The sequence below is a fragment of the Octopus sinensis genome, linkage group LG21, assembly GCF_006345805.1.
Source record: "Octopus sinensis linkage group LG21, ASM634580v1, whole genome shotgun sequence".
NCBI lineage: Eukaryota > Metazoa > Mollusca > Cephalopoda > Octopoda > Octopodidae > Octopus > Octopus sinensis.
Window position 1 is genome coordinate 13,079,750 of NC_043017.1, and position 15,589 is coordinate 13,095,338.

At 35.2% G+C, this 15,589-nt stretch overlaps 1 protein-coding gene across 1 annotated transcript in view; it reads left to right on the top strand.

The window, feature by feature from the left end:
- Window positions 1-7,670, top strand: part of LOC115222767 (coiled-coil domain-containing protein 180-like) — a 131,538-nt gene extending 123,868 nt beyond the window's left edge. The window contains exons 35-37 of the mRNA XM_029793066.2: window positions 1,991-2,071; window positions 4,515-4,651; window positions 7,518-7,670. Of these exons, the coding sequence (XP_029648926.2) occupies window positions 1,991-2,071; window positions 4,515-4,651; window positions 7,518-7,649 (350 nt within the window). The 3' untranslated portion in view covers window positions 7,650-7,670. The remainder of the gene's footprint in view (window positions 1-1,990; window positions 2,072-4,514; window positions 4,652-7,517) is intronic.
- The last annotated feature ends 7,919 nt before the right edge of the window (window positions 7,671-15,589 follow it).

Below are 15,589 nucleotides of genomic sequence, written 5' to 3' on the forward strand. Positions count from 1 at the left end.
AGCCAAAAAATAGCAAAAAAAATTATGGTAAATTTTTTTTTAAATCGTTGACATTTTTAGAGAGTTACTTCCCTTATATAATAGCGAAAAAATGCATTAAAATGGAAAAAAATGATGGTAAATTTTTTTTAAATCGTGGATGCGTGCTATTACCCAGAAGGGCTCGATATGAATCACGACTATAAGATACCCAGTTTTGGTTAAACTGCACCACAAAATATGGGAGTAGTTTGGAATCTAAATCGTAGGAGACAGACACACAACCTCTCTTTTATGTATAAAGATATGTGTGTGCATGTCTTTAAGTTTATGTTTGTGTTTACATGCCAGTAACTTAGCAGTTTGGCAAAAGAGACTGATAGAATAAGTGCCAGACTTTAAAAAAAATAAGCACTGGGGTTGATTTGTTTGACTGAACCTTTCAGTGCAATGCCCCAGCATGGCCAGAGTCTAATGACTGAAACAAGTAAAAGATAAAAGATGCTCTGATCTGTTACAAGATTATACCATACTTTAACCCATTAGCATTTAAAGTGGCCATATTTAGCCCAAATATTCTACCTGTTTTATGTTCAAACTGGTCAGATCTAGCTTCTCACACCTGCCCTACAATGTCATTCTAAGAAGAAACACTCTCCTCATCAGAATCTCAAAGCTACAAAATAATGCCTGATAAATTCAAAACAATGTGAATAAATAAGCATTATATTTGTTAGAGTAAGCTGGATGCTAAAGAGTTAACATTCCTAATAATTTGGGTATACACAGCTTTTGGCACGTAAAAAGCACCATCCGATCGTGGCCATTGCCAGCCTCACCTAGCCTCCGTGCCCGTAGCATATAAAAAGCACCATCCGATCGTGACTGTTTGCCAGCCTCGTCTGGCACCTGTGTCGGTGGCATGTAGAAAGCACCCACTACACTCACGGAGTGGTTAGCGTTAGGAAGGGCATCCAGCCGTAGAAACATTGCTAGATCAGACTGGGCCTGGTGCAGCCTTCTAGCTTCCCAGACCCCAGTTGAACCATCCAATCTGTCCAATCCGTGCCAGCATTGACAACAGATATTAGATGACGATAATGATACATGATACCAGTGCTGGTGGCACGTAAGCGAGCCATCCGAATGTGGCCGTTGCCAGCGCCGCCCCTCCATGCCGGTGACATGTAAAAAGCACGCACTATACTCACGGAGTGGTTGGCGTTAGGAAGGGCATCCAACCGTAGAAACATTGCTAGATCAGACTGGGCCTGGTGCAGCCTTCTGGCTTCCCAGACCCCAGTTGAACCGTCTAACCCATGCTAGCATGGAAAGCGGACGCTAAACAATGATGATGATGATGAAATTACGTCACAAGATCACATGACTATTGTGTTAGCCTTCATATAACCCTTCCAATGTATACCAGTATGGAAAGCAGGCATAAATTGATGAGGAGTAGGACAACAAAACCAAAATTTAAAACAAACTAGCAGCATAGCCCGGCGTTGCCCGAGTATGTAAGAGCCCTTAGTAGGCAACGACTAATCCCAATCTAGTTCTTTCCCTCTAGGGAACGAAGGCGCATGTGTAGGTTGCAATGTCTTCTCTTCACTCGAATACTTCTATGTATACGATGTTCGTAGCTGTCTCCCGATTGCAAGTTGTGAAAACTACAACAGAAAATGTGTTGCATATAAAAAGCTTAGATTCTCGACCCCATGTTGAATTTATCGATTTTTTTCAGAACTGGGGGAACTTTTCAAAATTTTCGCTGCGTTAGTTTTGAATTATAACATTGGGCTATGTGTGTCAAGTTTCATCAGAATCGGTTGAAAGCCGTGGTCAGGGTGAGGGTACAACCTGACAGCCACACAGACAGACAAACTGCCATTTATATATAGAGAGATTATGTTTGAAAGGGAAAAAAATTTTGCTTTTTTTTTTTAAAATAAAAAATTTCTCAGAGTAATCCTGTTGGTGTTTCAACAAAATTCTTTCTCCCATCTAGGAGAAAAAATGAGAATTAATCCAGCTGATGTCTATGCTTTGGTGAAGAATGTTCCAATACATGAACGTGCAACATGGCCAGGTAAGCAAGTCTTTATAAAGCTGCAATCTTGCTGAGATTTTTGTTGTTAGACTAAGAACATTTTGGATAAAACCAAAAGTACTCCCTGTAAAGAAACTCTTTCTCCTCCTATTATTATTATTATTATTAAGGTGATGTACTGGTAGAATCGTTAGCACGCTGGACAAAATGCTTAGCAGTATTTTGCCCGGCGCTACATTCTGAGTTCAAATTCCACCGAGGTCGACTTTATCTTTCATCCTTTCAGGGTCAATAAATTAAGTAGTAGTTGAACACTGGGGTCGATGTAATCGACTTATCCTCTCCCCCAAAAAGCTGCCCTTGTGGCAAAATTTGAAACCATTATTATTATTATTATTATAAGGCAGTAGGCTGGCAGAATCATTAGCAAGCCAGGCATTTTGTCCATCTTTTGCCTTTCATTCTTTTGGGGTTGATAAAATAAGTACCAGTTGAGCACCGGGGTCAGTGTAATTAACTATCCCTGTCCCTTGAAATTCCTGGCCTGGTGCCTAAATTTGAGGTTACTGTTAAGGCAGTAAGCTGGCAGAATTAGCATGGTGGGGAAAATGCATTGCAGTATTTTTTTTGTGGCTCTTTATATTCTGAGCTCAAATGCCACTGGACTAGACCCTGCTTTTTTATCTTTTCTGGTTCAAGAAAAGAAGCTGAGATCAATGTAGTTGACTAGCCCCACCCTTCTCTTCAAAAAAAAAAAGAAAAAAAATTCAGGCCTTGTGTCTGTTGTAGAGAACTTATTTATTAAAGCTAAAAGCTGGCAGAGCCATTACTATGTCAGACAAAATGCTTAGCACCATTCTCTCCAACTCTTTACATTTCTTGAGTTCAAATTCTGCCAAGTTCAACTTCATTTTTTCAACATCTAAAAGAATGAAAGGCAAAGTGCCAGTCAAATACTGAATCAGATATAATTGGCTTACCTCCTCCTTTGGAAAAAAATTACTTGCCTTGTACCAAAATTTGAAATCACTGTTGCTGTAAGTGTGATTGATAGCAGTGAGCTGACAATCATTAAAGCATCAGATAAAAAATGCCATCCGGTATTTGTCCTGGTTCTTCATGTTCTGAGTTCAAATCCTTCAGAAGTCAACCATACCTTTCATACATTTGAGGGATCCATATAAAGTACCAGCCAAAGGCGGCGAGCTGGCAGAAACGTTAGCACACCGGGCGAAATGCTTAATGGTATTTCATTTGTCGTTACGTTCTGAATTCAAATTCTGCTGAGGTCAACTTTGCCTTTCATCCTTTCGGTGGTCGATAAATTAAGTACCAGTTACGCACTGGGGTCAATGTAATCGACTTAATACCTATGTCTGTCCTTGTTTGTCCCCTCTGTGTTTAGCCCCTTGTGGGTAATAAAGAAATAAGTATTTCATTTGTCGTTATGTTCTGAGTTCAAATTCTGCTGAGGTCGACTTTGCCTTTCATCCTTTGGGGGTCAATAAATAGAGTACTAGTTTCGCACTGGGGTCGATGTAATCGACTTAATCCCTTCGTCTGTCCTTGTTTGTCCCCTCTATGTTTAGCCCCTTGTGGGCAGTAAAAAAAAAAAAGAAAAAATATAAAGTACCAGCCAAGTATTGGAGTAGAAAGTAAGAAATTAACTTCCATTCCTCAAAAATTGCTGAAGCATTTTGCCTCTCTGTATGTTCTGAGTTCAAATTCCACCAGGTTCGACCCAGGCTTTCATCCTTGTTAAAATAAGTACCAGTTGAACAATGGGCTCGATGTAATCAACTGATCCTCTCCCCCAAACTTGCTGGATTTGTTCCAAAATTTGAAACCAATATTTCTTCAGGGTCTTTGGTAGGGTCATGCTTCTTACTCTTATTTTATATACAACTAGCAGTATCGCCCGGCGTTGCTCGGGTTTGTAAGGGAAATAACTATATAAGCATTTTTAGAGATGTAAAGTATAATAGCCATCTCAATATGGCTAACCACAAAGGGGGGGGTGTTACTGTAGCTCTTTACGTTCTGAGATTTAATAAAGATTTAAGAAATATATATTTTTAGAGAGTTACTTCCCTTATATATGCCAAAAATGCATTAAAAATGGGAAAAATTGATGGTAAATTTGTTTTAAAATCGTAGACTCATCGTAGACGTGCGCTAATACCCAGAAGGGCTCGATATGAATCACGACTATAAGATACCTGGTTTTGGTTAAACTGCACCGCAAAATGTGGGAGTAGTTAGGAATCTAAATCGTAGGAGACATACACACAACCTCCCTTTTATATATAAAGATCTACTTTTGCACAGAGAAACCCTTTATAGCCAGCAATTTTCTATATTTCTTCCTCTTCTATCAATTTAAAACATTATTTTCCTTGAAAACCAAATTCAATGATAAATAAGATTTCAATTTTTTATTTTTGTCTAAAAATGTTTTTTTTTTTTCTTTTCGGCATTTTAGGTTTGCCACTCAAAGACTTTTATACACAATTGTCTCTGGAATCACCGTTTTCCAAGGCAGTCTCTATCTCTGTCACCACCTCAAGATGCATGTTTCCTCACCACGCAACAGTGAAGGCTCGTAATCAAACATTCCAGGTAAAAAGTATTTAGTTTAACCCTTTAGTGTTCGCATTATTCTACCAAAATTAATGCTTTTTCATCCACATTGCCTTGAACTAATCATGCATTATCTTGTAGCTTTGAGATTTTAATGAGGTAGCTGTTAATTTTTAAAATGATATAATAGGGTTGGTGTGAGAGACCAGATCTGGCCAGTTTGAACATAAAACAGGCAGAATACTTTTGGCCGGATATGGCCGGTTTAAATACTAAAGGTTTAAGGCTGGAATATTTCGATGATGTGTTTGTATATTTTTAGGAGCGACATTGTAGGGTTGGTGTGAGAGACCAGATCTGGCCAGTTTGAACATAAAACAGGCAGAATACTTTTGGCCGGATATGGCCGGTTTAAATACTAAAGGTTTAAGGCTGGAATATTTCGATGATGTGTTTGTATATTTTTAGGAGCGACATTGTAGGGTTGGTGTGAGAGACCAGATCTGGCCAGTTTGAACATAAAACAGGCAGAATACTTTTGGCCGGATATGGCCGGTTTAAATACTAAAGGTTTAAGGCTGGAATATTTCGATGATGTGTTTGTATATTTTTAGGAGCGACATTGTAGGGTTGGTGTGAGAGACCAGATCTGGCCAGTTTGAACATAAAACAGGCAGAATACTTTTGGCCGGATATGGCCGGTTTAAATGCTAAAGGGTTAAACTCCAAATATAAACAAGAAAATACACGCCAACTATGGGATCAGCCTGTCCCATGCAGCCACAGGTGGAGTTTAGCTTCTGAATAAGTGGGACCAAGCCTTGAGGTGGAGCTTTCCTTGCCTTAATGGGATGCCAACAATGCTACCACCACTACCATGATAATAATCTGAATCTGATAATTACAAAATCTCTCGTGGAAGCGTCATCCAACCAAAATGCAAATATATGGGAAACTACCACCTGTGTCATCTCTTGTGAAAGGTAGGAGAGTCCAGTTTGCTGGACATTGTTGTAGAGCTGAAAAAGAGGTAATTTCTACTCTTCTCCTCTGGAAGCCATCTACTCGCAATACCAGAGGGCGCACACTCTCCTACCCTGATGTAATCTCCAGGGATACAGGCATCCAGCAACAGGACCTCCGTAATGCCATGATGGACCGTGAAGTCTGGCGTAGCATGGTAAATTCCATTGTCTCGACCACAGTCGAACAATGATGATGATAGTAATGAACCAATGAGGAAGAGAGCTCCTACTTAACCTTTTATTTTTTTTCATCAACAAAAAATGGGGCAGGACCCATAAACTTTCTTAGGGTTGCCAAGACAAAGGAGACCTTGTATGCTAAGTCCCTTTTTTTTTTCTCAAACTGAATCCTTGGAAAGATCTCTAACAGAGTTACCTTAGCCTCTTTAGTTTCACATAATAACATAAAAGGAATGTGCTTACATACAAACCACATGGTTCCGGGTTCAGTCCCACTGCGTGGCACCTTGGGCAAGTGTCTTCTACTATAGCCTTGGGCCGACCAAAGCCCTGAGTGGATTTGGTAGATGGAAATTGAAAGAAGCCCGTCATATATATATATATATATGTGTGTGTGTGTGTTTGTGTGTCTCCCCCCCCCACCCAACATCGCTTGACAACCGATGCTGGTGTGTTTCTTGCAGGGAAAAATTAGATTTAGGATTAAATCTAATTTTACAGTATAAATACTTTTTATCTTATATTAAACTTTTAATACTTTTTGATAGTTATATATATATTTTTTTTTTAAATTATTAAAATAAAAATAAATATATATATAAATAAAAATAAATTAATAATTTAAAATTTTTAACTTTAAATTTAAATAATTTAAATTTTGTATTTTATATATTTTGTATATTATATTAATTATTTTTATTTTATGTTTTTCACTATTTGATTTGCCTAATAGTGGTTTTATCTCTAATTTAATTTATATATATATATACAAGGTTGTATAACACATCTTCATGTATATTTCAGATGTATAAATGATGCTAAATATGTATATATGTATGTATGTGTTGACACAAATTTACACATATATTTCAAATGTAGAAAGACGTCTGTGTAACATATATACAAGGGAGTGCTGAAAAGTTCCTGGCTTTGTAAAAGAAAATAACAGTAGCTGTTATGATTTTATTCAACATACTCCCTTCTCTGATTCAAACACTTGATTGCAGCAGTCCTTCAGTTTTTCTAAGACCTGTAAAAGAACTCAAAGCCAGGAACTTTTCAGCAGCCACTCATAATGCACACACATGCTAATGTGTATTTCATAGACACATATCATCATCATCATCATCGTTTAACGTCCGCTTTCCATGCTAGCATGGGTTGGACGGTTCAACTGGGGTCTGGGAAGCCCGAAGGCTGCACCAGGCCAGTCAGATCTGGCAGTTTCTACAGCTGGATACCACTCCGAGAGTGTAGTGGGTGATTTTATGTGCCAACCAACACAGGTGCCAGATGAGGCATATATTAATCATCATCATCATCATTTAACATCCGTTCTCCATGCTAGCATGGGTTGGACGGTTCGACCGGGGATCTGAGAAGCCAGAAGGCTGCACCAGGCTCCAGTCTTATCTGGCAATGTTTCTACAGCTGGATGCCCTTCCTAACGCCAACCACTCCGTGAGTGTAGTGGGTGCTCTTTACGTACCACCTGCACAGGTGCCAGGCGAGGCTGGCCACGGCCGGATTGGTGTATTTTACGTGCCACCGGCACGGAAGCCAGTCGAGGCGGTGCTGGCATCTGCCACGAGTCGGATAGTGCTTTTTACGTACCACCAGACCAGGGATCCTGGCTGGTTCAATGTATATATATGTATATTAATATATATATTAATGCATATATTAATGTATTTTTTCAGATGTACAAGGAGTTCTTTAAAAATACACTCCAAAATACCGAAAGAGAAGAAAAAGATGCACTGGAGAGGGAGATGAAAAGATTGGCAAATTGGCAAGCAAGTGTGAAAAATATACAAAACTTATATAACTAAACCATTTCAGTCACAAACAGCTGCAAATTGTTGCCTTTGTCCTCTTTATTGATGATACAAATCTGATATTTTCTTACGAGTGGATGCTGAAAAGTTCCTGGCTATTTCTTTCTTTCTTTTTCTTGTTTCAGTCATTCGACTGCGGCCATGCTGGAGCACCGCCTTTAGTCGAGCAAATCGACCCCAGGACTTATTCTTTGTAAGCCTAGTACTTATTCTATCGGTCTCCTTTTGCCGAACCGCTAAGTTACGGGGATGTAAACACACCAGCATCGGTTGTCAAGCGATGTCGGGAGGACAAACAGACACACAAACACACGCACATACATATACGACGGGCTTCTTTCAGTTTCCGTCTACCAAATCCACTCACAAGGCTTTGGTCGACCCGAGGCTATAGTAGAAGACACTTGCCGAAGGTGCCACGCAACGGGAATGAACCCGGAACCATGTGGTTGGTAAGCAAGCTACTTACCACACACCCACTCCTGCACCTATGGGTAAAAGAAAATACAAGATTACAATTTTATTCAACATATTCCCTTCATATTCACACATTTGTTGCAGTGGACCTTCAGATTTCCTAAGCCCTGTAAAAAAACTTGGAAGGTTGGGCCTCCAACCAGGCCTTTTGCAATACCCTTAATGCCAGGAACTTTTTTAGCACTCCTTTGTATAATTATGTGTCCCACCACAAACACATACTAAGGCACAAACATGAAATTTTGATGTTACTGTCCATTTTTAGAATGGTATTGTAGGGTAGGTGTAAGAGGCTAGATCAGGCCAGTTTAAACAGGCTTGTTTTGGCCAGATATGGCCGGGGTTTAAATGCTAAAGAGTTAAGCCAAAAAAAAAAAATTAAAAAACAAACACACACACACAACAAAAAAAAAGGCGAAACAAACAACAGGATATAAGTGTTTTGTTTTACAGCACTCTTAAGAAAAGAGTAGTTTATTTATTATAGGTCATTTTATTTTCTAATAAAAAATTAGCTACAACACACGTTCTCAGGAAACAGCTGCACCAAGGAGGTCATAGTGAAACTTAAGAGAGGCCAGGAGAAATTGAAAACAAAAATTTCTTAAAGATAAAATATAGAACCTAGATGAAGTCATTTATGCTCAAAAAGAAATAAAAATAAATAAAAATGGGCATGGTTGTACCAAATATAGATCTCTCAGTTTTCACATGATAGATACTTTGCTTCATATTTTATATAAAATATTAAATTTTATATATAATATATAAATATAATATACAATATATGATATAAATATAATATATATCATATTTTATATATGGCTTTATACATATGTATATATAATTTATAAAATATTTTATATATTATATAATATATAATATATTACATTTTATACATACAAACAAAAAGTTACCAATAACACTTTTGAACAAAAAGACCTTTCATCTTTAGTTAACATTATATGAATGAATGATACAAGTTTCAAAAGTCATTCTAAATAGTACATAACTAGCTTTTATGTGAGTGTACCTATGTTAACACATGAATTGAATGGTAGTTAGTATAATGTAGACCTAGCTTTATAAGTTTAAACAATTCACATTTAGGTCCTTATTATTATTATTCATTAAACTTAATTTACCTTTCCTCCAATCCCTTTGGGAAAAGATATATCTGTATATTTTTTGTATGGGAAGATTTTGATCAGAGGTTGAAAGTTTCTGGTGGAAAAAAAAAATATTAAAATTTGGTTTAAAAAAAAAAAAAACCCCAAAAAAAGTGAGCTACAGTAAAACAGCCAACCTAGCTTTGCTAGATGTAGAAATATATAAAAGGGCCAAGGAACTGTGTTTATTAATGTGTAATAAACACACCTATGAAATAAATATATGATCAAAGATGGAAAAAAAAAAAAAGAAAATCTGAGTAGGTTATAATATAAACCTGACTTCAGAACTATAATTCAAAAAAGGATTTTTTATTCATCCTTTAGTCATTATTCAAATTTTGACTAAAAATTTCCTTCAATCACTGAGAGAGGAGGAGTCATATAATATATATAACGACTCAACTGTGAATGATCCAAAGATGAAAGTTATTGATCTAACATAGATGTCAAAGACAAGATCAAAGGATCTGCCAATAAAAAAAAATGCTGTTGATATGGTATCAATATAGCTCTTTAAGTCTGTAATGAGAAGGAAGGTTGGAGATAAGGTCATTATTACTAATTAAAAACTGAAAGACAGAAGTCATTAACAATAACAAGTTACGAATAATCTGAAGGTAAAATTTGCACACACCTTTAGAAATCTCTGTGGAATAGATATGACTAAAGGTGTTTTCTGATTTAGGCACAAGGCCAGCAACACTCATGGGAAGGACTTAGTTGATAGCACTGAGCCCAGTATTATACTTTATTTAATCAACCTGATGGATAAAAGGCAAAGTTGACCTCAGCACAATTTGAACATGGGACATAGAGAGCCAGAGGAAATGCCATAAAGCATTTTTCCCCAATGCTCTAACAATTCTGCCAGCTTGCTGCCTTTGAAATAGAAATAATAAGGACTTCAAATTTTGGCAGAAGGCCAAAAGTTTTGGAAGGGACAAGGAAAGTTGACAGCATCAACCCCAGCACATGACTGGTACTTATTTTATCAACCCTGAAAGGACAAAGTCGACCATGGCAGAATTTGAACATAAAGCCAGAAATAACACTGAGCATCTTTGTCCAGTGTTGCTACCCTAAAAAAATAATAAACTATCTGAGCTGGTATAAAACAAAGTCAGCTCCTTCATAAGTCTAAAACTAACAGTAAACTTAAACATGGCATTTTCTTCTATTCATTTAAATGCTGCAGGAGTGGAATGGGGGAACTGTGGATGATCTCTGAAGTAAAAAATTTTTTATCCTATGAATAAATAGGACTGGAGTTTTTTGTTTTAATTAAAAAAAAAAAAAAACTCGGCAAGTAAATTGGTATATGTTGTAAATGGTGATGGAATCCAATCTTTAATTAGATAGCAGAACATTACAGGATCTATGATCTGCATTCTGTAAGAGATTTTGTCTTAACCCTCTTCTTGCTATATTTCTGTTGAAATACATTGCCTTGGTTTCAATTAATTTTTTAAATAATAATGAGGTATTTAGTAAAATAACTTTCCCATGATTAAACTGGTGTCTAGAACAAATCAACATAAAATTTTGATGGAAGATTATAAAAAGTCACTTGAAAACAAATTTGTGTCATAGAACCAGAGGCAGTCTCAGGCAGGTTCGTATCAAAATGATCAAACAGAGACAGATGTCCCTCTCAGTGATGAAGACAAAAGAAAAATGTTTTGTTTGTGATGCTGGGGAAAGGAGGATTGGATATTTAAAATATTTAAGGTGTCAAATGAAATTAAGTAATTTGTTCTGAATAGATGTTGGAAGTATTATGCTATGCCTATGACACATACATGTAAGTTTACACACAGACACATATATATGTAAATAATGTCCCAAAAATAATGCCGAGAATTTAAAATTAGCCACAACTTATTTGCTTAACAAGAAGGCATTATACTATATTATTGTGCATTGTGTGGGACTGTTTCACACAATGGGACATTACTTTTAGAGACAATGTGCACATACACATATATGTATACATACACACACACAAGCATGTATATATATATATATATATATATCATCATTTAACGTCCGTTCTCCATGCTAGCATGGGTTGGACTATATATATATATATATATATATATATACACGTGAATGTGTGTATACATGAGAGTATGAATGATTTCACAATCCTAACAGTTTCTGATAAAAATTTAAATAACTACAAGTTGAAAAACAAAAAAGAAATCCATCTAAACCACAGTTGAATATTTCAATTATCCCACTTAAGTCAAGAGTTGCTACTTCAGTATCAGTACCAAGTCTGCTTTAGTGAATAACTTTTACAGTCTTTCTCACTGAAAGAATAGAAAAAAAAAAAAAAACATTTTTTTTCTTTCTTTTAATTAAAAAAAAATATGAAGCCTCCAATTATACCATGTACTTCCAGTTCCAGGAAAACACTTTCGGAACTTGGAAATTTTTTAGGGGGATTTTCTTGTTTTGTTCCACTAAGCAATATTTTATAAAAATTTGAAGAAAAATTACTCTGGTTTTCTCATTAAAAAGAAAAAAAAAAAAAACATGACATTTTTTTCCTTGAGGCAAAACATTAAAATAATGGAAAAGAAACTATTCATAGAATAGGCTTACATTCACATACTCTAGCATTTTAAGATGTAATGATATTAATGTATGAGCTGTCTAGTTCTTGTCTTCCATACAATATGCAAGTATTTTTACTAATCAACAATCTTCAGATTTCATAAATACATTCACAATGTCAGTCCACGAACTGAGCTTTGACACATTCAAACTTTAAAACTTTTATGGAACACCAATATTATTAAATGAAAATACAGTCACTGCTCCACCCCTATGTGTATACATTGTTATAGTTAAGAGACATACAGACAGTGCCGCTATATACAGTCTGTGCAATGTTTGTGAGTGCTAAACAGTAGAAATGTGTGGTAAAAGAAAATGACTATCAACAGATTCGGTCAACCAGTTAATGAGCAAAATGAGAGCAACTCTAGTATGTACAATGTAACTGCGAATTCAGTAACAAAACCAAATAAGTGTTATTTGAACATTGTGAAACATCTTTTAGGTTTGTTAGAATATAAAAACCTAATTACAGTATACAGGGCTATAATGCTTGTGTGAGTGATATATATATATTATATTCCAGGGGTGACAAGTTCAAAGTAAGTGTTATGATGACTAGCCACTTAGAATAAAGATCTCAAAGTCTGAAAGTGAATAAAATATCTAATCCATAATTGTTAGTCTGACCAAATATATTGTCATATAACAATTATGGATTAAATATATTAAGATATATATATACACACAAACACATTTTGATTCTCAGGATAGTAATGCTCATTTTTTTTCTGGGATTTTTTTACACTCTGGGACAAAATATTTGGCATGGTGATACAAACATAAATGATATATGTATATAGTTAACAAATGAAAAATACATAGTTGCTATATATATATATACACACATATATAAAGTTTATAATGGTTGACTTTCTATAGACAACAGATAACTATATATACACATAACTATACAGATATATTTAACAATGATGCCATGTGTATGTATGTGTGTATATATATCTATATATACACACACACACACAAGTGTTTCTCTCTTAATAATTACACACCTAATGAGGAGAGGTGAAAATATAATCATTACCCAACAGGTATAAAACCTGTAAATAATAACCTTAGGGATACACAAGATGAGTGGACGTCAGCAAGTTTGATGGTATTAAGTTGTTCCTTTAATGCATAGCATCTCTGAAGGATATTTGTACTTATCTAAATCGGCTTTTGTGGTCGCAAGGTGAGGCATAAACATTGAGAGGTATCAATAAGTCGTGTCCAGAGAACAGCTAAAACAGGTAGACGCAAAATAAAACAATATTGCAGGACAGCAACAGAAGCAAACTATGACCGACCAACAAAACATATCAGTGTTTCTCTCTGAATTAACGAACCTCTTGTACACATTTTTGTTTCTGCCACACTTCAAAAAGCCTGATACCACATAGAGCTAAACCCAACAAATGACACACTCTGAATGAAAAGCTAAACTGGTAAATTTCTGCTCTTTCAACAGAGAAATTCCAACAAGTTTTTTTTTTGCAGGTTTAGTGCCAAGAGGAGTAAAACGTTTGGAATAATGGATGATTTATTATAAATTAACATTTATTCCGAGTAAAAGTCCCGTCCCCTACCACTCCGGTTGTTCTTGATGGATTAGGTGCTATTATTATTATTATATATTATTGTATTCACATTTTCCTTGACAACAACAACAGTTTGTATTTATGAAATCTGAAGATGATCAAAAGCTATCAGACCAAACGCTGGCAACAAGAGATTGCCAAATGCCTTACATACATACATATATATATATACATACATATATATATATGTATGTATGTATACACACACATGCACACACAACTTCTGTACTGATAGCAAAACATGCAGCTGTAAAAAAAAAAAAATCAATAAATAAAAATAAAATTTTTTTAAATTGCCAGTAAGAGAATATGAGTTTATGTGTCCATGACGACATATATATACCCAGCTTCTAATGAAGCCTTCATTAAACACTAAAAGCTGCTTAAAGTAATTGCTTAATGCAGTTCAATTTTGTTTGTTTTATTTTTTTATCAAAGAAAAAAGCAAAAAAGAAAACAAACAAAAATTTAACTAAAATTTGAATGATGTCAATGTTGATGTTATAGTTGTGGTTATTTATAATAGCAGTAGTAGTAGTAGTTGTAGTAGAAGTAATGGTAGTAGCAGCTACTGAAACACTTCATTGAGTTAGGAATTTTCACTGAAAACCTTTTATAGTTAGTTTTGGACACATAAGCGTCAGCAAACTATATAATATTAGCACTGGTGACAGTGAATAAACATACAGATACATACATATGTGTGTATATATACACACATATATGTATGTATATATATAAAATATTCTTAGTTTGAATTTTAAATTTACACTACAATAACCAGTGTTATTAAAACATTTTCACCAGAGGAAGAAAAGAAAGCGATTTAAAAAAGAAAGAAATGAAAGAAAGCCATAGGATTCTCTATAGTTTCTTCAATGATATATTTTATTCCCCCACCTTTTTTTTGGGACTTGTTCTCCCTAAAATAAATGGAAAGGGTGGTGATGGTGGTAGTGGGGACAGGTCCTATTTCAGTTCTTGTTTCACACAAATTATAACAGTTACAGTTTTATTTATTCATCACTCGCTGGCCCATTATACTGTGGCGGAATTATTGCGCTTGTTGCAAGCGGCAGGGTTGGGTTAATTGCAATCAAACCTTATACTTAGCTTTCTAAGAGTTACAGACCACATACACACAAAGAAACGGTAAAATAAACTCTAAAGAGGGTGATGGAAGGGGTATAATAAAAATCTTTTGTTGTTCTTTGATTGAAGAGGGGTTTTTTAAAATTCTAGACAGGGCATTGTCTTGGATGTTAGAATATAATTCTGTGTGTGTGTGTGTGAGAGAGAGATTTCAACAGCTCAACTGAACAAGCTATTCATTAAGTTGACCAGTATAATCCATCCAATGGAAGTGCATGTGTGTGTGTGACCATATATGCACACATATATATATATATATGTGTATATATATTACACACTCACAGATACATGCATGTACATGTATACATTTATATACATATATATATCAGTAAAATGTATATATTTATACATGTGTAAACACATACATATACCCATGTCAGAGGTTAGTGTAGAAAAAAGGGCAAAACAATCCTATCTTTACAAAGACAACTATAGGCAGCAGGGGTGAGTGAAAGGAAGATGAAACAGACAAATTGATGAGGGTGACAGATTGTGAGGCAGGGGTCGGGAAAAGGGACAGTCAAAGAAAAAGACACAGAGAGTGATGGGTGGCAGTGAGTGAATATCATATGTGTGTATATAATTTATACATATAATTGATGTATACATAGATATATAATTTATACATATATGATGGTGATATATATAAGGTATATATACATACATATGAATTTGTAAACATACAATATACATATGATATATATATAAGTTATACATACATATGAATTTATGCACACACACACATACCATATGTGTATATAAATATATACATTTTACTGATATATATGTATATAAATGTATACATGCATGCATGTATCTGTGAGTGTGTAATATATACACATATATGTGTATATATGGTCAGAGAGTGATGGGTGGCAGTGAGTGAACATCATATGTGTATATAATTTAT